The sequence below is a fragment of the Pongo pygmaeus genome, chromosome 13 (genome assembly GCF_028885625.2).
Source record: "Pongo pygmaeus isolate AG05252 chromosome 13, NHGRI_mPonPyg2-v2.0_pri, whole genome shotgun sequence".
Classification (NCBI taxonomy): Eukaryota; Metazoa; Chordata; class Mammalia; order Primates; family Hominidae; genus Pongo; species Pongo pygmaeus.
This window is the reverse complement of record NC_072386.2, coordinates 22537790-22560178: the sequence shown is the minus strand read 5'-3', so window position 1 is coordinate 22560178 and position 22389 is coordinate 22537790. Positions and strand designations below refer to the sequence as shown.

At 52.5% G+C, this 22389-nt stretch overlaps 3 protein-coding genes across 13 annotated transcripts; 1 reads left to right on the top strand and 2 right to left on the bottom strand.

Annotated features, from left to right (window-relative positions):
* The first annotated feature begins 123 nt into the window (after positions 1 to 123).
* IL11RA (interleukin 11 receptor subunit alpha) lies at positions 124 to 13403 on the top strand. 11 transcript variants are annotated; one of them, XR_008504735.2, is made up of 14 exons: positions 1493 to 1638; positions 4625 to 4724; positions 5012 to 5072; positions 6143 to 6312; positions 6439 to 6591; positions 6688 to 6739; positions 6825 to 6991; positions 7925 to 8088; positions 9165 to 9306; positions 9680 to 9799; positions 9910 to 10006; positions 10260 to 10342; positions 10884 to 11039; positions 12937 to 13403. XR_008504735.2 is itself a non-coding variant. In XM_063650193.1 (13 exons), exons 2-13 carry the CDS (start codon positions 4625 to 4627, stop codon positions 10898 to 10900), a joined length of 1269 nt encoding a protein of 422 aa, XP_063506263.1. In that variant the 5' UTR covers positions 124 to 1468; the 3' UTR covers positions 10901 to 11301. The 11 variants fall into 11 exon arrangements, 7 of the variants coding, with proteins under 7 accessions (XP_063506263.1, XP_063506262.1, XP_054358704.1 ...); XR_008504737.2 differs by having other exon boundaries at positions 1497 to 1638; positions 6439 to 6553; positions 6707 to 6739; XR_010123412.1 differs by lacking the exon at positions 1493 to 1638 and adding an exon at positions 3284 to 4094 and having other exon boundaries at positions 6439 to 6553; positions 6707 to 6739.
* Positions 11304 to 12101, bottom strand: CCL27 (C-C motif chemokine ligand 27). Its single transcript, XM_054502738.2, has 3 exons — positions 11980 to 12101; positions 11698 to 11830; positions 11304 to 11493 (listed from the first exon to the last, which is right to left on the bottom strand). The coding sequence occupies exons 1-3, from the start codon at positions 12047 to 12049 to the stop codon at positions 11358 to 11360; spliced, it is 339 nt and encodes a 112-aa protein (XP_054358713.1). The 5' UTR covers positions 12050 to 12101; the 3' UTR covers positions 11304 to 11357.
* LOC129044661 (uncharacterized) lies at positions 11304 to 17856 on the bottom strand. The gene is made up of 7 exons (XM_054502737.2): positions 16902 to 17856; positions 15395 to 15679; positions 15030 to 15097; positions 14731 to 14790; positions 12919 to 14607; positions 11980 to 12267; positions 11304 to 11493 (listed from the first exon to the last, which is right to left on the bottom strand). The coding sequence occupies exons 2-5, from the start codon at positions 15569 to 15571 to the stop codon at positions 14451 to 14453; spliced, it is 462 nt and encodes a 153-aa protein (XP_054358712.1). The 5' UTR covers positions 15572 to 15679; positions 16902 to 17856; the 3' UTR covers positions 11304 to 11493; positions 11980 to 12267; positions 12919 to 14450.
* Positions 17857 to 22389: the final 4533 nt, after the last annotated feature.

Here is a 22389-nt window from a genome sequence, read left to right as displayed (position 1 = left end):
TACTCTAATATCAGAGGAGTGTGAACCTTCAGAGATCCAGGGTTAAAAGCTAAAGGCATAGCTCCAGCTACAACTTTTCTGTCTACAGATGTGTAAAATCTTGATGCAAAAATTTACCCCAAATTTCTGAACAAAATTAATATTCAGTATTATATCTGGCATATAGATTCTCTTACTCTTGGTGTAATGACAGCATTCCCAGTTTAGGAAACTGTTGTAAAATCTTGTGTCTTGGTTGTGGCTGAGGCTTTGGGAAGGCCAGAGCCCCCTTTGCCACCACCCCTACGGTGTCAGCTCCAAGCCTGGGCCTGAGGGTTTGATGGGGAGCGGGTGAGCTGGATCCTGATCTCAGTGGTCAGTGGCCAGATCCTGGGCTGCTGGCCAGAACCCTGGCTTTGTGAGTGGCTGCAGCTTGGCTCTGCTCCAGCCCACAGGGGCTAAAGGGGCGGGTAGGGAGCGTGTAGGGAGCGTGTACGTGGCTTTGTGTCCTTGGCTCCTCCAGACTCTCACATATGCGGGCACCATATACTTCTGCTGCCCTTGTGCCCCAATCATTGCACAAACAGAAACAGCTCTGACAGAGAAGGGACTGCTAGAGTTAGGAACCCTAGGGCCTGGAAGGAAGGTATGGCTCTCAGAGTGACCTGGGGTTTATTCAGTCCCCTCTGGACCTGTTTCCCTGGCAACGCTGTGGGAACAACAGTCTATGCAACACAGGAGACCTGATGCCACCTGGTGTCCTCCAAATTTGAAGGTGAAGGCAGGGATTGTGAATGATGCAGGGATGGCCAGAATGGTTTTTGCCTTCATTCTTTTCCCAGGGGAACCAAGCCTGTGGGTAGGGAAATCACACTAAGGCTGGACAGTGACTGAATCTGGCCCAGGAGAAACTTAGCTGCCTGCCTTCCAGACCAGGGTTTTTCTTCCCTGAGATCCTGGAGGGGAAGTACCTGGAACTTGGGAGTGTTGCCCTGGTCTAGAAGATCTGATAGACATAGTATGCACACATTTCCCTCGAGCTTCCCATGACTGGGGAGTAGATGAGAACCCTGGGTGGGTGGCTGGTTTCTTGAGGCATACATATACCCAACACACCTCACACCTCTGATTTGGCCGCATTTTGGAATCATCTGGGAAGTTTTAAACAATACTGATGCCTAGGTCCAACCTCCAGAGATTCTGATTTAATTGGTATGGGGTGGGGTTTTGCAGTTTTCAAACCACAATATCCAGCAAAGTTTGAGAACCACTGCCCTACACAGCCCTCCTTCTTCTTTATCTTATCTGGAGTCAGGGGCACCTTCAGCTTCTCCAATCACCTGGCCAGTGGCTGTTGTTTCCAGTCCTGCTGTTCCAGGGTGGATGGGCCTTCAGGCGGAGACCCAGGAATCCAGCTCCAGACTCTGTCCCAGGCAGCCTCTTCAGTCCGGGACGGGACAGGAAGTGTCCGGCGGAGGTGGGGGTGGAGGTGATTGGCAGTTGGAGTCTCCAATGGGCCAGGAGCCCCCCTATTTTGCTCCTCTCCTTCCATTGGCGCCTGGGCGGAGCCGCCCCCGCTGCGGGGGCCCAGGGCGGGAGGGAGTAGAGGCCGGGGCAGAGGGCGAGGGCAGAGGGCGCTGGCGGCAGCGGCCGCGGAAGGTGAGGCCTGGTGTAGACGCCAAAGTCTTGTCAGGAGTGGGCGGGGCAGGGTGATGTATGATCTGAAAGGCCGGGAGTGACTAACGACTGTCAGTGTGTGTGTGCCTGTGAGGCTGTGTCTGTGTGACAGTATCATTGTGTGCGATTCTGAGTGTCACTTGGTGCAGCTGTCAGCTAATGTGACTGCGTGTGTCAGTGTGCATGGAGCTGGGGGTGCGTGTGGCTGTGCAAGTGTGGGATTATGTGTGTATCTGTCAATGCACATTTTTGGTGGGACTGGGTTGTGTGTTTGTGTGAGAGGGACTGTGACCACATGAGGGAATATGTTTTGGGAAGGTCTCTGTGGGGTTTGAGACCATGTCTGCCAGCGTGAGAGTGGGTGGCTGGCTTTGTGTGTGCCAATGTGTGACTTCAGCAGTAGCAGAGCAAAAGTGAGGTTTGTGACTATGTGTGTGTCCTGGGTCCTAACTTAAACCGTGTGGGACTACAGCTGTATTCATGTATTGGGGGACCTACTTCAAGAGCCCATGGGACTGACCTTTCTCTTAAGTGTCCAGCATGGACAGACACACCCACAACACACGTGGCTTCCCCTCCTTCTTCCTCTGCTCAAGAATCCCCAGCATCAGGTCTACTGCTCCTTATTTTCTGTTTCCCTGCTTGGCTCAGTTTCCCTTACGTGCCGTTTTCTCTCCCTATTGCTGTCTTACCTCTGTGTGTTTCATCACAGCTTTGTTCCCCTGGTCTCTCTGTGTGGGTGCATTTCCAGTTTTGCCTCTCCTGCCTCTCTGTCTCTCCCTGTGCCCCTATGCCTGCCTTCCCTGCTGATCTTGATCTCTGGCTAGTTCGGGGCTTGTAACAGTGATGAGATGCGGGTCTGCCACTGCTAAGAGCTCCCTGAGAGAGGGGGCTTAGACCATGATGAAGAGTTGCTTTTAGGCGGTGCTGTGAGCCCTGGTAGGGGCTGTGTGCGTGTGTGACTGCGTGAGTGTATGAATATGTGTAAGTGTGTCTGAGTCTGAGGCTGTGTGGCTGTGCCCGTGTGACTGTGCCCGTGTGACTGTGAGTGACCGCATGTAAGAGTGTGTGAGTCTGAGGGTAACTGTGGGTCTTGTGTATCTGGCACCAAGGGACCAAAGGCATTTCCTGGTGCTGGGGCCCAAAGAATGGAGGGGGAGGTGAGAAATGGCTGGAACTTCCAGGGGAGGGGGAACTGGACTCTTTGGCCTCTCCTTATATCCCCCAACCTGGGGCCTCCCTTCCCCTGGAAGCACAGCCAGCTGTACCCTAAGGAAACATTTGGTGAGGAGTGAAAAGAGGGGGACTTTGTATCTGATTTTTCATTTGATTGTGTCCACGTGTGTTCAAAGTCATGCCCTTTTGTTAACTGTGCCTCTTGAGTCTATGTGTGAATGTGACTATGTCTGGCTGTGTGAAAACACAGGGCATCTCTCACTGACAGGGACATAAGTATTAGCCACCCTCCTTTCCCTCTTGCTGGCCTTGGCTGTGTCTGTGGCTTCCTTTCCAGACTTGGGGGAGGCCTCTTCCCTTCCCAGGGCCTTGGGTGGGAGGGAAGGAGGGAGGAGGCAGGAGCGGGGAGGGGGCCTGGCTAGGGGCGGCGGAGCTCCAGGGCTTAGAGGGGGCGGGGCAGGGAAGGGGAAGGAGGGGATGGCTCTGGGGTCCCAGAACTGAGTGGAGTAGGAGACGGGGGCTGTAGCTGGTGAGAGGAAGTCCTGGAGGCCATGGACACTCTGCTGCTGGGATCACCGAGGTAGGGTGGGGCTAAGCAGGGTAAGTGTGGCTGGGTGGCCAGGGGTGAGCCAACTGGACACACTCAGACAGACACACAGACAGGTGGAGGCCCTGCTCTGCTCTACTGCTACTCCTGAAGGGTCCATGCTCTTCCTCTTCTGGTCTTGTTCCCAGAGCCCTTTCCCCGCCTGCCCCTTCGTTCTCCATCCACTTCACCACTGCCTTCCTCCTTCTGCTCCCCCTCGTCCAGAATCTCTCTCTCCTAGCATCCCCCACCTGCCATATAGACACACTGTTAGCTTTTTGAGTTTCCGCTGACCCCAATCCAGTCTTTCCAACACTTCCCACACTGCCCCATCACCTCCTAGTCCTGATCTCTGAGTATCTCTTGGTGCTGTGGCCCCCATGCCTGTCCCTGCAGGCTCCCAGTTCCTCTCAGCCTCTCATCCCCTTCCCTCCCCTCCCCTCCCCGCCACCCTGTCTCCATTTCCATCTGCTGGCTCCTCGCCCACTCCCAGCCTCTGGCAGCAGCCAGGGCATCTGGATCTGCTTAACTACACAGCCCCAGCCTGCACCCTAGCCCCATCCAGCTTCACAGACTGGAGACCAACGAAGTGTCAAGAGCCAGGCCCAGCTGAATGGCCCAAGTAGCCAGAGCAAGGAGCCAGGTTCAGGCGAGAAGCCTGGCAACCAGAGCAGGGGTAGGCCTCAGGGCGGGAGTGCAGGATGGGCTCAGATCCATAGTGACACCCTTCCCCCAGGGTGATAAGGTCTGCCCAGGTTAATCAGAGGCAGTGATAAGCCCTGGACCAGGTGGGGGTAAATACCAGAATTCCCAACAGCTGGACTGGAGGGGTTAATGGGAGTGGCTGAGCTGGTGCCAGTGCTTGGTGCCAGGGGTGGGCGCCAAGGGCGGTGGAGGGGGAGTTGCTGGCACAGTCTGTTGCCTCCGGCTTTTGTTCTGGGCCCTAAGCCCAGGACTGAGATGGAGGGTGTGAGGGGGTGTGTGTGTCCGTGTATATGTGTGTGTGTGTGTGCACGCACATGCGAAGCACTGCCTATACAGTGGGAAAGGGGACCTCAGGTCAGTTCCCCCAGTGATTTCTAACAGCCTTACCCCACTTGCTGCATCAATTTTTCTCCTAGGAAGCCTCAGTTTTGGAGAGAAAGAGCCAGGCTTTAGCCTCCCATCTCAGGGGTCGGGGATTTCTGACTCTACCTCTCCCCACAGATGAGCAGCAGCTGCTCAGGGCTGAGCAGGGTCCTGGTGGCCGTGGCTACAGCCCTGGTGTCTGCCTCCTCCCCCTGCCCCCAGGCCTGGGGCCCCCCAGGTGAGAAGAACCCTGCTCTACAACCCCCCAACTCTGACTTGTGACTTGCCATCCTCACTGTGGCCCCTTCCCATGCCTAACTTGTGACACCACCCCTGCTCTTGTCATCCAACCTGGGTCCCCTCTCTTCCCTGTTCTCTGACCTCTGTCTCCAGATTATAACATGATGCTTTGATCCAGTGAGCCCCCCACCACCCAGGTTTTAACAGTCTGCTTCTTATCTGTCATTCTCACAAAGTGGGGAGGGGGGTAAAAGAAGAGCCTCACCTCAGAAGTGCCCTCCACAGGGGTCCAGTATGGGCAGCCCGGCAGGTCTGTGAAGCTGTGTTGTCCTGGAGTGACTGCCGGGTAAGTGCCCCACCTGCCTGTTGGTCTGACACTCATGACCCTTTCTTGACTCTGCCTAGTCCTCATGTCCCGCCCCTCCCGTCCTTGCCCGCTCTGTCTGTAATCCTCACCTCTCTATCTGTCCTAACCCTCTAATTATCCTTATTCAACAGAAAATTCAACTGGTATGTTTTGAGCACCTGCCAAGTGCCAGGTCTATTCTAGGCTCTGGGATACAGCAGTGCTAATGCCAGGCAAGGTGCCTGCCTTCTCAGAGCTTACATCTTAGTGGGGAAGACAATAAGCAAAGGAGAATCTTGCCAGATAGTAATACCTGCAGGGCAGAAAAACCAAAGAGAGGGATGTCAAAGAGGACAACTGAGTGGTTACTTTTTTTTTTTTTTGAGACAGTCTCACTCTGTTGCCCAGGCTGGAGTGCAGTGGTGCAATCTGGGCTCACTGCAACCTCTGCCTCCTGGGTTCAAGCAATTCTCCCGCCTCAGCCTCCCAAGTAGCTGGGATTACAGGCATGCGCCACCAGGCCCGGCTAATTTTTTTTTGTATTTTTAGTAGAGACGGTGTTTTATCATGTTGGTCAGGCTTCGAACTCCTGACTTCAAGTAATCCACCCGCCTCAGCCTCCCAAAGTGCTAGATTACAGGCGTGAGCCACCGTGCCTGGCCCGTGGTTACCTTTTAACTGGTAGTTAGGAAAGGTCTCTCTGAGGAGGTGATGTTGAAGCTGATTTCTGAAGGTCAGGAAGGAGGCAGCTATGCACGCATTAAGGTATAAGCGCTCCTGACAGAGGGAACAGCTAGTGCAAAATGCCCTGAGGTGGGAATGAGCTCAATACCCCCGAGGAATAGAAAGAAGACCAATGTAGCTGGAGTTTTCAGTGGGTGAGGGGGAGAGAGACAGGAGCTGAAGAAGGAAAGGAAGGCAAGGGCTGGCTCACAAGGGGCTTTGAAAGCCAGTAAAAGAAATTTGGGTTCTATTGCAAATGCAGCTAGAAGCCAATGGAGAGCTGTGGCATGGTCTGACTTATGTTTGACATCTTGTCTTTGTCCATTGTCACCTCATCTTACTTCCAGGGACCCAGTGTCCTGGTTTCGGGACGGGGAGCCAAAGCTGCTCCAGGGACCTGACTCTGGGCTAGGGCATGAACTGGTCCTGGCCCAGGCAGACAGCACTGATGAGGGCACCTACATCTGCCGGACCCTGGATGGTGCACTTGGGGGCACAGTGACCCTGCAGCTGGGCTGTGAGTTGGGGAGGGTGGCACTGATGACACATAGGGATCCTGAGGGAGTATAGGACCTAAGTAAGCCCTCTGGGACCAGGAGGACCTGAGGACTGCTCAGTCTCCAGGTGTACCCTCTGCCTCTAGACCCTCCAGCCCGCCCTGTTGTCTCCTGCCAAGCAGCCGACTATGAGAACTTCTCTTGCACTTGGAGTCCCAGCCAGATCAGCGGTTTACCCACCCGCTACCTCACCTCCTACAGGTGTGTGCGTGATCAGGTGTGGATGCCTACACATTTGGGTATGCTGACGCAATGTGGGTGTGGGAGGCAGGGAGGTAGGTTCTGAGGAAAGCCTCAGAGAGGGCAGAAAGCCCACTTTTCCTTCCTGACTTCAGATGGCCCCCTCCCCACCAGGAAGAAGACAGTCCTAGGAGCTGATAGCCAGAGGTAGGACGTGAGGGAGCATATGGGGGCTCCAGCTGGGTCCCACAGTAGGCATTTTCAAAGCCGAAGACCACGTCCTCCCTTCTAGGAGGAGTCCATCCACAGGGCCCTGGCCATGCCCACAGGATCCCCTAGGGGCTGCCCGCTGTGTTGTCCACGGGGCTGAGTTCTGGAGCCAGTACCGGATTAATGTGACTGAGGTGAACCCACTGGGTGCCAGCACACGCCTGCTGGATGTGAGCTTGCAGAGCATCTGTGAGTACCCACCCCAGACCCCCATCATAGAGACCCCAAATGGACTCAGATCTCTCCACTCCCACAGCTCCCAGTTTCCTCCCAACATAGACTCCATTTCACACAGAGAAGGCCCTGTGGAGCCTGAGAAGGCAAAGGGATCAGAGCCCAGGAGGCATGGTTATTTCAGCACACACTCTAGAGGCTGCTGCTGCTACCCACACTGCCGGATTGGCTGCCTAGCCTCAGAGCAGGCCCTGCTCTGGGCCCTGTACCGAATGCAGCCATATGTCATGTCCTCCCTTGCTGGCCCCTCCTTCCTTGACCTGTGCATGGGAGTGGGACACTAAAACTCTAGCTGGAATTTGGGCCAATTTGTCTTCCTTGGATGAAAATAAGAATTGCTCTTTTATTCACTCAACAAGCACTTCAAAAGTCCACCCGCAGATCTCAGGTGGTTTCTTTTTTTCTTTCTCTTCCTTTTTTTGTTGAGATAGGGTCTCACTTTGTGCCCAGGCTGGATGAAGTTCAGTGGTGTGATCTTGGCTCACTGCGGCCTGCAACTTCTGGGCTCAAGCTATCCCCTCACTTCAGCCTCCCAAGTAGCTGAGATTACAGGCATGTGCCACCATGTCTGGTTAATTTTTAAAGTTTTTTGTAGAGACAGGGTTTTGCTATGTTGCCCACGCTGGTCTCAAACTCGTGGCATCAAGTGATCCTCCCGCCTCAGTCTTCCAGAGTGCTGGGATTACAGGCACGAGCCACCACACCCGGCCTCAGCCCATTTCATAATACAGATGACCGGTCTGAGTCTAATGGATGATCAAGTTTAAGATTTCCCCTCCCCTCTCAACAGTGTCTGGCTAAGGCTCCTTTAAACACACACTTTGGGAAGTGGTGGGGAAGTGACGGAGACCCATAGCCTACCCTAACTTTGTGTCTTGATGCCCTTAGTGCGCCCTGACCCACCCCAGGGCCTGCGGGTAGAGTCGGTACCAGGTTACCCCCGACGCCTGCGAGCCAGCTGGACATACCCTGCCTCCTGGCCGCGCCAGCCCCACTTCCTGCTCAAGTTCCGTTTGCAGTACCGTCCGGCGCAGCATCCAGCCTGGTCCACGGTGAGGCCTGGAGTGTGTCCCAACCCGCGGCTGTGGGTCCTGTCTCTGATTTCATGATCCTGGGTGTTCTGTATAGCTTTCCAGTGCTGGCAGGTCACTGAAGACCCAACACTTCCCTGTGGGCCAGGCTTTGTACTGGGTGCTGGGTTGCAGCGGTGACTGACAGACTGAATGTCTGTCCTGTGGGCTATAACTATGATGTAAAGCCCATCTGTGGGAAGATAGCAATGGCTTTTAAAAAAATAACTCTTTTTTTTTTTGAGAGGGAGTCTCGCTCTGTCACCCAGGCTGGAGTGCAGTGGTGTGATCTCGGCTCACTGCAACCTCCACCTCCCGGGTTCAAGCAATTCTTCTGCCTCAGCCTCCCGAGTAGCTGGGACTACAGGTGCCCGCCACCATGCCTGGCTAATTTTTGTATTTTTAGTAGAGATGGGGTTTCACCATATTGCCCAGGCTGGTCTCGAACTCATGACCTCACGATCTGCCCACCTCGGCCTCCCAAAGTGCTGAGATTACAGGTGTGAGCCACGGCACCCGGCCTAAAAATAACTCTTAGGAAAAGGAGTGCCTTTCACCTAGAGGCACATTCTCCTACAAACACTCATATACCCAGCTAAGGATAGCAGTGAATTTGTGTCTCAGGAGATGTTAAAGATTGGCTGGTATCAGGACTAGGGAGCAGCAGCATCAGATAATAACTAATATTTATTTAGTGCTGCCTGCCTGTGGGGTACCTGGCTACACTTTTTGCATACATTGTTTTGTTTAGGTGTATTCACCTCTATTTTACAAATGAAGAAACTGAGTCACAGAGAGGCCCAAAGGGTCATTCAATATGTGGTTCACCAAAGATTTGAACCCAGGCCGCCTGATGCCACAGCCTCTCTAAGTAATCACTACTGCCGTCTTACAAACACTAGGTGTAGACTCAGCCCCACCAGACACCCAACATGAGACCTAGACAGCTCCACTAGGCTTTAGGATGAGACTGGGAGCAAGGGGTGCTCTTTGTAGATGGTGGCTGGGAAGGCCCTGCACTTACAAGCTGGGTAACAGTGAGTCATGTTTACCCCCAGGTGGAGCCAGCTGGACTGGAGGAGGTGATCACAGATGCTGTGGCTGGGCTGCCCCATGCTGTACGAGTCAGTGCCCGGGACTTTCTAGATGCTGGCACCTGGAGCACCTGGAGCCCGGAGGCCTGGGGAACCCCGAGCACTGGTGAGAGACAAAGCCAAAGAAAAGGGCAGAGGCCCCATCCCAAAGCATCTATCAGCTGAACCAGTTCCAAAAGACAGCCAGGTGGCACATGCCCTGCCCACACAGGCACGGCAATTGCTGCCCCAGACTTCAGACTTGTTTGCCTACAGCCCTGTCTTAGCTTAAGTCCTGCCCCTTGGCCTCCACTCCTGCAGTTACAGGCTCCACTTCTACAAGCTTGGAGCTTGCCATGCTCCCTAGGAGCTGGCCATGCCCTATCAGGCTCCTCCTCCTAGGTACCTTGACTTCCAACCTAGGCCTTGGCCTAGAGCACAGGACGTGACCCCCGTCCCCACCAGCGTATGGACACTTATTGGGTCTTGCCTTCCTTTAGGGACAGTACCAAAGGAGATACCAGCTTGGGGCCAGCTACACACGCAGCCAGAGGTGGAGCCTCAGGTGGACAGCCCTGCTCCTCCAAGGCCTTCCCTCCAACCACATCCTCGGCTACTTGGTGAGCTTGGGCAGATGGGCAAGACTTGTAAAGGACTGAAAACCCCAGAGAAAAGGGGACACCGAGCTTGGTCAGGCTCGCTCTCAGTGACATGTGGCCCTCCCCCTCAGATCACAGGGACTCTGTGGAGCAGGTAGCTGTGCTGGTGTCTTTGGGAATCCTTTCTTTCCTGGGACTGGTGGCTGGGGCCCTGGCACTGGGGCTCTGGTAAGTGACTGCCATTGGTCCCTCAGCCTCTGATCCTCACAAATGCTCTGATGCCCATAGACCACATTCATCTCCACCCTTCATGACTGCCCGCTGAACCTGTCTGATTCTGGAACTACCTCCCCATACCTCCATCCCCCATGCCCCACTTGATTTTAACTGATTCCTCTCCTGACCCTTTACTAATAAACCCTTTGGAGGAGACTGAGATACCCCACATTGTTGGAGAGACAGCTGACTTTCTATGCCCCAGGCTGAGGCTGAGACGGGGCGGGAAGGATGGATCCCCAAAGCCTGGGTTCTTGGCCTCAGTGATTCCAGTGGACAGGCATCCAGGTGAGTAGGACATCCAGATTTGGACTTGGAGATGTGTGCCCCTATTTTGAATGTCCAGATTAAAAGCTGGCTGCCCTAGTCATTTTAAACATGCTGGGAATCCAAGTTGGGTCTCCTCATTTTAATGATGTCTAGGCTGAGGGCTGGGCCTTTCATTCTTGAGTCCCTGGGCTCAGAAGTAGGTCTCTTTCCCTCCTCTCAGGGTACTGAGGAAGGACCCCAGGTGGATTTCCCTTCAGGGTATTAGTATTAGTATTAATACTCTTCCAGGGTATTAGACTCAGAGCTGGATATTCATCCTTTTTTTTCCAGGTGTCTTGGATCAGTGCTAGGTCCCCTCCTTCATTCTTAATGTGCCTGGGCCCAGAGCTAGGTCCACTCCCGTATCTTCAGTGTGTTGAAGAGGCTCCCTCAGAGCTGGGCTCCTCTACTCATCTTAAGAGTCTTAAGCTTAGAACTGAGTCACCTCCCTCATTCTCAGGGTGCCTGGGCCAAGATCTGGTCTTACTGTCTCTCCTGATTTGCCTCCTGCTTCTTCTAGGAGCTCCAAACCTGTAGCGGACCCAGGAGGGCTTCGGCAGATTCCACCTATAATTCTGTCTTGCTGGTGTGGATGGATGGACAGATAGAAACCATGCAGGACAGTAGATCCCTATGGTTGGGTCTCAGCTGGAAGTTCTGTTTGGAGCCCATTTCTGTGAGACCCTATATTTCAAATTTGCAGCTGAAAGGTGCTTGTACCTCTGATTTCACCCCAGAGTTGGAGTTCTGCTCGAGGAACGTGTGTAATGTGTACATCTGTGTCCATGTGTGACCATGTGTCTGTGAGGCAGGGAACATGTATTCTCTGCATGCATGTATGTAGGTACCTGGGGAGTGTGTGTGGGTCCTTGGCTCTTGGCCTTTCCCCTTGCAGGGACTGTGCAGGTGTGAATAAAGAGAATAAGGAAGTTCTTGGAGATTATACTTAGAGATTATTATCCAATGCTGCTTTATTATTTGGCTATTGGGGGCTTCAGCCCATTTTCCTTAGCATCCCAAAATTCAGCTTGGGCAGAGTCCCGTGGAGCTTTCTCTCTTGGTGCTCAAACCACTGTGACAGGCTGGGGTTCTGGGGGTGGATGCAGATGCTGCGTTGAGCCAGGTGAAGCCTGGGTAGAGAAAGGTCCAAAGCTATGACCATAGCTTGGGGATGAGATTAGGGTCATCCCCAATGACCCTAATTAGGGGTTAGGAGCAAGGACCAGATGAAAACCTGAGTTGGTATCAGAATTAGCAGTTAGGGCTGGGGTTGGGATCAGCATTAGGGGTTGGGACTGAGGTCAGAGTCAGGGGTATCAGGGGTGGGAGCTCACACGAAAGCCTGGAGGTGACAGTCCCCATCAGCCTCCTGCAGTTCCACCTGGATGACCTTCCTCAGTAGCTTGTCTGAGAGTGGCTTTCGGTAGAGCTGAGTACAGCAGGCAGTGCTGGGTGGCAGTAGGAATGCTAGGGGGCAACAGGGCCATGTGTTCAGAGGGATCCTGACCAAGAACCTCTCTGCCAGATAGCTGGAGGTTAGGTTGGATTTCCTGGGTCTTTTTCAACTTCATCCCATTCACCCAGACCCCCAGCTTTCTATACCCCCAAGTACTCACCTGCTGTAGGGTCTGGGCTCAGGAGCAATGACAGCAGCAGGAGGCTGCAGAAGGTTGAGGGCCCCTTCATGTTGCTCAGCCTAGACTCTTCCTTCTCTCTCTCTCCTCCTCCCCTACCTTTTATCTGGGTGTCTTTTACCTGGGGCACTAGGTGAGTCAGAGGCAGTTGGAGATGTATTGTAGTAACCTGTGACACTCCTGGGCCCTAATTCTCGGCCTGTTGCCACAGACTCCTTCCTCATCTAGGATAGCCATTTCCCATGTGCTCCTAAGCCCTGGGCAGTGAAGCTGGGGAAAGGATTAGTGTGTGATGTAGAGACTGATAGAACAATGAGTAAGGGCAGTCAAGCATCCACAGCAGCATCTAATGATAGACATTCACACTCAAATACCCATAACCACACATTCAAAGTCACTCCTCAATCACTTGGTCAACCTCACAAAGTCATACTCATGATCAGACAACCATAGACAAAATTATATAGCCCCGGTTATACTCAAAGTCCCTCTCCCACCCAGTTGTGTTTTCACAGTCATCCAATCACAAGCAAATTCACACTAGCACACACAGATTCTGATAGGGGAGTTGTGAGTGGGGTGGGAGCAGAGGGCAGGCCAGCACCAACTTGCCTTCACCTTCTCCTCCCCACTTCCTGGCTTGGCCTGCCTGTCTTATCAGAAGAAACTGATGGGAATGGGTCCCTAGAGCAGGCCCTTCTGGCTGAGGAGGGTTCTTGGCTGAGGCCAGCCACATTCAGAGAAGCTGGGGGAAGGCCCTTTATGGTAATATTAAGGGTGTTTTGGAGATGCTGAGGTGGGGCAGCTTTCCCAGGATGATGAGACAGGGAGGAAAGGTGGGGTAGATAAGGAGGGAAGATAAAAGCTCTTTGGTGCTAGGTTACTGTTGTCAAAACAGGTAAAAGGCCCATTGAATCTTACCTTCCTGTTTTTGTCTAGTCCTGTTCCAGGAATGCCAACCTCTTGCCAGCAGGGGCCTAGGGTCTCCAGATCCAGTCCCTGACTTGTTGAAGACATCGGACTCAAGCACTCAATTACATCTTTGTTTTACTCAAATTCCAGCCTCCTTCCTGGGCCTGGAGGAACATCCCCCCTCCCTACCCGGGTTCAGTCACACCCTCATGTCCAACTGCTATACCCCCTGCATCCCACCCTCCAGGTATAGCCGCTTCTCTCCTAATCCCATACCCAGCTGTCACTCCGTTCTTTACCCCCTCCCCGCAATGCAAAGCTCCTATTCATCTTTATCCAGTCCTTTCCAGGAAGCTGGGAGCTGCCTAGGGTGGGGGTATGCTGCCAAGTTCAGTGCCCCTGGCTCCTTTAAGAATTTCCCACTCCTGGTCCAGGGATCTCAATCTGCAAGTCCTGCTCTATATTTGAAACATAAACCAAGTCATAACGCAGTAATCCAGCCCTTATCTTGTTGCAGTCGTCTGCTGTAGGGTCAGCCACTCTCTATGGAGTAGGCTTTCTTTTGGGATAGGGCTTAGGCCTTTCTCTTGTGTCCCAAGGCTTGTTGGGTGTAGCCACTGAGGAAATCCCAAGGAAATCTCCCAGGTTCCTCGGTCTTGTCATAGACCTTCTTCATCAGTTGGCTGTGCGCTACCTACTTTCTGGTCTTCCCTGGACTTGTCGGTCCAGAGGCCTTCGGAAGGCAGAAAACAAATGCTTTTGGGTGTGCACCCATCTCTCCCCTTTAAGACCAAGTCTTCTCCCCAGCCACAATCTGCTGTAGCTTTGGCCCCAGCCAGAAACTGGGCCGTCTGTTTCTTTAACTTAATCTTGTGGTGCCCTTTCTGGTGCTGGGTCCAGTCCCTAACTGAAGGCAGGCCCACATAGCAGTCCCTGATTCTCACCACTTGAGGAGTTAGTGGGTCCCAGGCTGATTGGGTGACAGAAGGGGGCGGCAGAGAGCAGTGGACCTTGGACTCTCCTAGGGAGGGAGCAAGAACTGTTAGGTAGGCTGATGCCAAGGATCTCTAAACTTGGGATCAGACTGGAGGAGCCAAAAGTTGGGGTATGAACTGTAGAAAAGGTCGCCAACCCAAGTCGCTCCTCTGTGGCAGGCAGCTTCTAGGAAATCTCCCCCTCTTATCATTTACAGCCTGCATCCTACACCTCTGCTTAAAATGTTTTAGATACACTCCCAGCAGAGAAGATTCTTCAGACAGCTGGCAAAGTTCTGGCTCCGAGGAAGGGAGTAACAGGCAGGATTATTTAATTTTCTCCATATAGGCGACTCACAGTATGGGTTTTTGGGGGTTGGGATTGGGGGAGACAGTCATTGATAGTAACAGGAAGCCTGACACTGATGAGGGGCTTTGACGTGGAAGGGCACCCTTCCAGGGAGGGACGTCCTGTCAGTACGGAACAGAGCCAGTGTGGGGAGGGGCGCTCGGCTCGAATGGCGACAGCGGCGGCAGAGTCAGGAGGTCAGTACGGTGGGCTTCGGTTTAAATCTTTAATGCACTGCCTGGCTGGGCAGCGGCGGTGGGGCTGCGGCGGGGGAGGCCACGACCCGAGCGCTGGGGAGTAGGACCCAGGCCGCTGGACAGACAGCTCATCAGGCCTCGCAGAGGCTCCAGCTTCTGCTCCCCGGGGTGCGCCGAGCTGTGGGGCGACCCGACACTGGCATGAGGCGGGGCGGGAGCTACCGGATTCCCCCCGATGGATCCTCAGAGACTGAGTCCCGTCCATGCCCAGGGCGGGTCCGCGGTATCGCAGCCCCCTCACCTCCGCTCCCTCCGCCACATGCGAAGCCAGGGGAAAAAGTAGAAACAGCCCCAGTAGATCCTGCAGAGAGAGGGCAGAGCCGGGCGGGGCGGGGCGGGGCGGGGAGGAGCTGACCCTACAGACTCCGCCCTGCGGTGCCTCGCCCTCGAGGAAGGCTCCGCCCCGCTCCTAAAAGCGGCTCCCTTCGCGCCCACGCCCCTGGGAGGCTCGCCCTGCCCACCCCTCGCCCCCGCAGAACTCCACCCTCCCCCACCCCGGAGCCGCCTGGTTCCTCCTCCGCAGAACCCGCCTCCACTCACTCCTCCTCCGCCTCCAGCGCCACCTCGTATCTCCTCATTCCCGACATGTCCTGGGCTCCGAACGTCTCCTGGGGAGCGGCATGATTGAATCAGGGATTCCCTAGCCCCAGGTCCCCTTCTCCGTCATTCTAAGGGCGAAGCTGCCCAGTTCTCAGGTAATCTGAGGCTGATGCCCCCGGGAAGCCTCAGTTGCCACCACGGGACAGGGTGGGCTTGGAGATTTGGGAGGCACTGGAAGTTAAGGGGTGAGGAGGCCGGTCATCTCCGGGGCCTGGGGCATTTAGGGGGCCAGGGCGAGAGGTTTGGCGGTCATGGGGCTGGGAGATTTGGGGCCCTGGGTGAGGATTTTCAGGGGCTGGGGTCACCTGGAGGGGGGGCTGAGAGGGGTCAGCGCAGCCTAAACTCCCGCCCTCCCTGGCTCCACCCCGGAAACGGACCGTTACTATTACGTCACAGGGATGCCGTTGCGCACTAGGTTTGCCTGTCCCCCGGAAGGGGTGGGATGTGCATGTCTCCCAGAGGAGGCGGAGTCGAAACGTCATCTTACGGGGTGAGGCCAGGGGCGGAGTCGGTTGATTAAGATGCGGGCAAAGGACCCTCTTTTATAGTTGTCAAGTCAGGTTTTGGAGCTACACCTTGGGGGGCCGAGGCTTCCGCAGCAGGCAGCAAGAAAAGAGAGTTGGGACTAAGTCCAGTACTGTTTTCCCAATCCCCACATCTCCTCTACCCCTCCCTGGGCTTCTGCCCTGCCAAGTGCCTCTCTTGCCTGCCTCCCTCCCCTTGTATGACCCTGGGCTGAGGAGGAATAGGTCCTCAGATAGAGTCCAGTCTAGAAAAGGCCAGGTTACGGAAATACCTGGTTGAGTGGCCTCGGCTAAGTCACTGAATGGCCGGAGGGTCATTGCCCTTCCTCTCTGGCCTGAGACCTATCTTCCTGTGATTTTTTTTTTTTTTGCTACATTCATTCAATCAACAAATATTTGCTGAATGACCACCTGTGTTAGGCACTGTGCTGGGCATGGGGATGTAGTAGTAAAGAAGACAGGTGGCCGGGCACGGTGGCTTTCGCCTTTAATCCCAGCACTTTGGGAGGCCGAGGTGGGTGGATCACGAGTTCAGAGTTCAAGACCAGCCTGGCCAAGATGGTGAAACCCCGTCTCTACTAAAAATACAAAAGTTAGCCTGGCGTGGTGGCAGGCTCCTGTAATCCCAGCTACTCGGGAGGCTGAGGCAGAGAATTGCTTGAAACTGGGAGGCGGAGGTTGCTATGAGCTGAGATCGCACCACTGCACTCCAGCCTGGGTGACAGAGTGAGACTCCGTCTCAAACAAAACAAAACAAAACAAAAAACAAAGAAAACAAAACAAAACAAAACACAAGACAGGCGCCTTGTCTGCCCTCTGAGAGGTAGGGGTAGAGCTGGGAGGATCAAAAGAGAATAGTGAGATTGTTACTATAAATGGAGCAGGCTGGCTGGAAGAAGTAGAAGGTGCCAAGAAAGGGCAATTAACCCAGTGTGGGAGGTTGGAAATAGCTGCCCCAGACCTCTGACATCCCAGTCAAGGCCTAATACTGAGCTGTAGTTGGTTTGAGTAAGGGGAAAGACAGTCTTGGGGCTGGGCTGACTGTATAGGAGGGAGTGACCAGAAATAAGTGGGGTGAAAGTTTCCTCTGGTTGAAATGTGAGGAATGGATACCCCTCTTCTCTCCCCCATCCCACCCTCTTTCTCCCTCTCATTCTTGTCTTCCCTTGCCTGAGCCACATACAGATAGCAGACAGAGAGATCCATGGGTGCTAGGTGGTTTTATTGGAAGCACTGCATTCTGGGAGTTGGGAAGCTATGCTTTCACCACGTTCACCCTGTCACTCACATTCACACTCATGTTGACATTCCAGGCCTGGCTGGGTCAGGTCTGGTGCCGAGGGACTAGAGGCCTGGTCTTCCCTTCTGGTTCTTGGTTCCCCAGGCCAGGCCTCTCTCTAGCACTCTCATGGGCTAACTGCTGTGGCTCTTGCTCTGGGAAAGGAAGGAGAGGAAGGGCCATGGGCTGTAATCTTAGACGGGGCTCAGAGGGGGCAGACAGGACTGGGGAGGGCCAGACTTTCCTTGGCAGAAGTCTTCTGCAGTCTCCAGATGGTGCAATCCATCCAGGGCTGATCTAGAGGCTGTCTTTCAGTGTGGTGAATCTGGAGTCAGAGAGAATGGAGCCGTAGAACTCATCTTCCCGAAAGGCCCTGGTGTGAGGGGCAGATGCTGGGGACCAGATCTGGGAACCTGTTTTAGGGGCTTCCTTGTGGGAGGGATTGGGCAAGGAGAAGTGAAGGAAGTAAGATGGTGAATGGAGACCTGGATGATGGAGGAAGTGATTGGGAGGGGAGGAGACTGGACATTCTCCACCCCGACTCATAGGACAAAGTGCCCTGCAGCCATCCCTGAAGAGGAGGTCGCAGAAGGCACCAAAAATGTTCCCAGGAATTGGGTGTTGATTTGCTAAGAGGCAGAGTCCTCAGAGTTGTTGGTATCACCCAGAGCTAGGGAGTGAGTATTAGCTTTAGGGCTTAAGATGGGAAGGCCACAGGCCTGACTGGAACTTGGGATATCTGTGTCCAGAGCTTTAGTGTTGCTCTCTACTCCACCCCCATGCACTGTTCTCTTCTTCCTCTGGGAAGTCCAGGCTAGAGAGACAGATCCTATAAAGAGAAGAGCAGCCAGAGGCTCCAGGACCCATCCAGGCACTGATACATACAGGAACAGCTGGGGTACAGGCACATCTACATCACACAGGTGCACACAAAGGGCATAGGCATACCCACACCACACAGGCACACACATAGACTGCAAAGGAATACACACGATGCACAGGTATACCCATGTCACACAGGATGTGCAGTCATCACAAGGGCACACCCATTTGGCATATGTACAGTCTCAGGTTCATACTTGGACCTGGACGTTGACATTGTGAAAGGAGAATAAATCTCAGAACCCCCAAATCATTAAGCCAAGGGGAAAGTCAAGCTGGGAATTGTGTCAGGCAAACCTGCCTCTCGTTTTATTCCTAAAAGAGATAGCTACAAAGAAAAAGCTACATACCTCCCTCACAATTTGTCCACAGGGAAATTCCTTGTGGGCCTCAAGATCTTTACCTTAAAACAGTTGTGTTGAATTTCACCCTGGCAATGTAAACTGATAGCTTATCTTCACAGGTGCAGGACAATAGACAGAACTCAAAGTCATCCCTCTGCTCACCTGAGACAAATGCGTATCTGATTGCTTCTTCTGCCTTATTGTTTATGCAAAAATGCAGATCCACTGAGCCAGACTAAGGCATCAGTGTGACTGTTCCTTTATTCCCCACTCCATGTAAATTGTGTATTCATTGAAAGACTGATCAAAGACCCAAAAAAACGCAGGCTTTTGTCTCTTATCTACCTATGACCTGGAAGCCCCCACTTCGAGTTGTCCCGCCTTTCCAGACTGAACCAGTGTACACTTACACGTATTGATTGATGTCTTATGTCTCCCCAAAATGTATAAAACCAAGCTGTGCCCCGACCACCTTTAGCACGTGTTGTCAGAACCTCTTGAGGCTGTATCATGTCATGAGTGTGTGCTCAACCTTGGCAAAATAAACTTTCTAAATTGATTGAGACCCATCTCAGATACTTTTGGATTCACAACATGAACTCAGCTTCCTTTACAGACTCCCTGAGACCTGCGCATTGATCCCTGCCATGCCCCTCACCTTACCGTTTAACCCCTGCCCCATTTTACTCACTCGTGGCAAGAAAACCAGTATGCTGAGAAGAGAAGTGGTGCCACAAAAGAGGCCATGGAGGATGAGCACAGATGGAAAAATGAGGAGAGTCCCTGGGAGCAGCAGGTGTGCATGGGTGTGCAGGAGGCCTTCTGCTTGTGTGGAGTCTGTGAGACTGTGTGTGAGGTTGGATGGGGAGAGCAAGCAGGGGAGGGATCATGATCATGAGGGTGAGGGAGTCCTTGGAAGACTGAGGGTCCATGAGTGTGTGTGGATCTGTAGGAGGCTGTGGCTGTCTCCTATTTATGGCCCCCTAAAACTTTCATTTTCTACGTTCAGAAACTTCCTCCCCTTCTGGTGTGTAATAAATAATTTGACTGGCCTTTGTCCCTGGCTCCTGAGAGGGAGACGAAACCTTTGGAATTTCCCAAGTAATAGGAGTGTCTTTATTACTCATGAGCCCCTTGGAACACACCTGGGTTTATGCTAAGAGATGAGATGACTCAGGTTAGAGGTTGGTCCACCGTAAAGACCAACCATGTGATTAGAGAGTTGAGACTTTGGGCCAGGCTGACCTCTGGGGAGGAAGGGGGCGCTGGAGATTGAATTCAGGTATGTGGCCAGTAATTCAATTATGCTGATGTAAGGAAACCTCAATAAAAACTGGACACCAAAGCTCATAAAACTTTCTGGTTGATGAACACATTGATGTCCCAGGAGGCTGATGCACCTTGTCTCCACAAGGAGAAACCACTGAGAGAAGCTCTGCATTTGAGACCCTCCTAGACTTCATCCTGTGTGTCTTTTCATTTGGCTGTTTCTGATTTATACCCTTAATAAACTAATTAAACACAGCACTTTCCTGAGTTCTGTGAGTCACTCTAGCAAATTATCAAAACTGACAGGGGTTTTGGGAAACTCTCAGACTTGTAGCCAGTTGGCCAGAAATGTGGGTGGCTTGGAGACCCTACTTGTGGCTGGTATCTAAACTGGGGACAGTCTGTTGGGGATCTTTCCCTTAAATCTGTGGAATCTGGTGCTAACTCTACATGGCTAGTGTCACAAGTGAATTGCAGTCCATGAGTTGGTAGCAGAATACCTTCCTGCTGGATAGCTCCCCATTGCCTCTCTCTCCCTTTTTGTGGAGGAAACTCTTTTCTCTTTCACAACTCTCCGCAGTAGACTGCACCTGTTTTTCACTTTTTGGCTTCAGCTCTGAGAATCTCAGCAATAAGCAGTTTGGACAAGGGGAGGAGTGTTTGCACTATTACCATTAGGGGAAGATTTGCAAGGTTTGTGATGTTGCTCCTTTGGAGGCATTTGAGCCATCAGTCTCAAGGCTGGGAGTTAGGGTCAGAGGTAGGAATGTGTCTCTTCCCTAGGTTCCTCACTGCCGGCTCTTCTCTGTAGTACTAAGACACCTGGGAGTAGGAGGAGTGGGAAAGATGGGACATAGCCACCTCCTGGATTCCCTGAGGGACAATCACTGGAGCAGGGTAGGGATGAGAAGGTCCCCTCCCAGATTCTCCAGACCTCCCTGGGCCCATCACAGTGCCTATATATCCACCATCTGAGATCCATTCCTCCCTTGGAAAGTGAAGCTAAAGGGAACATTCTTTGGAAGCAGGTTCAGCTCCCCTCTCTCTCATCTCTGGACTCTAGGACTTCACCTTCCTGGCCCAGACAGCACTGTCCCTCTCCCTTATTGACCCATTTTCCTATGCCCCAGAGCTGAGTTAGAATAGCTGGAGCAGAACTTGGCCTAGAACACGCCTGTTCTCTACCGTGGCCTCCCTATCCTGGGAATTGAGAGGGATTTTGAGGAGAGGGTTTGGTCAGCTCACAGAGTAACAGGGAAAGAAAGGAATGAGGGAGTCCTGTGAAGCAGGCTTACTGTGTACTGGTTGCCAATTTGTCTGAGTCCAGTGGGAGAACACATCCAACAAGTTATATGAAATGGATTTATTACTTTCAGGTAGGCAGCAAGGGAAACAGAATCCCAGGATTAATTGTGAGGCAGCCCCCGAGGCTCAGGAAAGCTGCCCAGGGCAGATGGTTTCATCTGCCTATGCTGCACTTGCGCTGCAGCCAAGGACTCCAGAAAGCAGCCTGCCTTGGGTTTTATACCCCAGGACAATGTGAATTCCTGGGCTAAAACATTGAAGGATATTCTGTTTCTGGGGTGGGACTAGAACAGAGCCTGTTGCTTATCTGTTTCTGTCACCTCTTCCTTATCTCAAGATTTTGCATTCCAAGTGAGAAAGGGAGGAGAACTGGGTCAGTGTACGGTCACCCAGAGAACTGTTCTGCCAGACCCAAGAGATAGACCTCTCAGAAGACACTATTGTGGAGTGCTATTCTGTTTCCCATTCCAGATCTAGAGTATATAATGGAGCAGGTTTAATTGCCTGTATTTTTCTGCCCCATCCATCCATCCATCCATCCATCCATCCATCCATCCATCCATCCATCCATCCATGTGTCTATATGTCCACTCATCTTTGTCTCTTCATCAGCCCATTCTTCCTTCTTTCATCTTTCATTTATTTTTTCATATATTCATTGTGACCTGTTCATCTGTATGTTCAACCATTATTCATTTATTGTTTCCCTTCATTTATTTGTCCCTCACTTATGGTAATAATTAACATTTATTGATACTTAAGTGCCAGGCACCATGCTAAATGCTTTAAATTCATTGTCTCATGACAAATCTATGAAGTAGATTGCTGTGGGCTGTTTTTGTTCATGCAGACCACTTTTCTACTTTTCTATACCCCTTTTTGTGGTTCCTGTAGGAAACTCCTTTCCCACTTAACATGGTCTTCGTGGGGCTGTCAGCTACAGTGCTCTGATCAGAGTACCTCTTTTCCTGGCCACTGTGACAGACTGAAGAACTGAATATGTATCACAAGTACAGTTAACCAGAGCTTTCTATGAGATTTGGTGTTTGGATGCTAGGAGAAAGAGTCTCTTTTAGATCAATCAATATAAAAATTTAGGCTTGAGGCTTCTAGTGGCCATATTTCTTGCTACTAGAAGAGCACCTGTATCTTAGACCATTTTCTGTTGCTTAAAACAGAATACCTAAATCTGGGCAATTTATAAAGAAAAAATTTATTTCTTACAGTTATGGAGGCTGAGAAGTCCAAGATTGAGGGGCCATACCTGGTGAGATCCTTCTTGCCGGTGGGGACTCTCTGCAGGGTCCTGAGGTGTGGCACAGGGCATCACATGGTGAGGGGGCTGAGTGTCCTAGCCCATGTCTCTTCTTAGGAAGCCCCTAGTCCCACACCCATAATAACCCATTACTCCGTGGATGGATTCATCCATTCATCAAGGCAGAGCCCTCATGACCCAATCACTACTTAAAGGCCCCACCTTTCAATATTGCCACATTTGGGATTACATTTCTTTTATTTATTTTTAATTTGTTATATATTTTTAAGAGACGAAGTCTCACTCTGTCGCCCAGGCTGGAGTGCAGTGGCATGATCATGGCTCACTGCAGCCTTGAACTCCTGGTCTCAGCCAGTTCTTCTGCCTCAGCTTCCCAAGTAGCTGAGACTACAGCTACAGGTGTGCACCACCATGCCCAGCC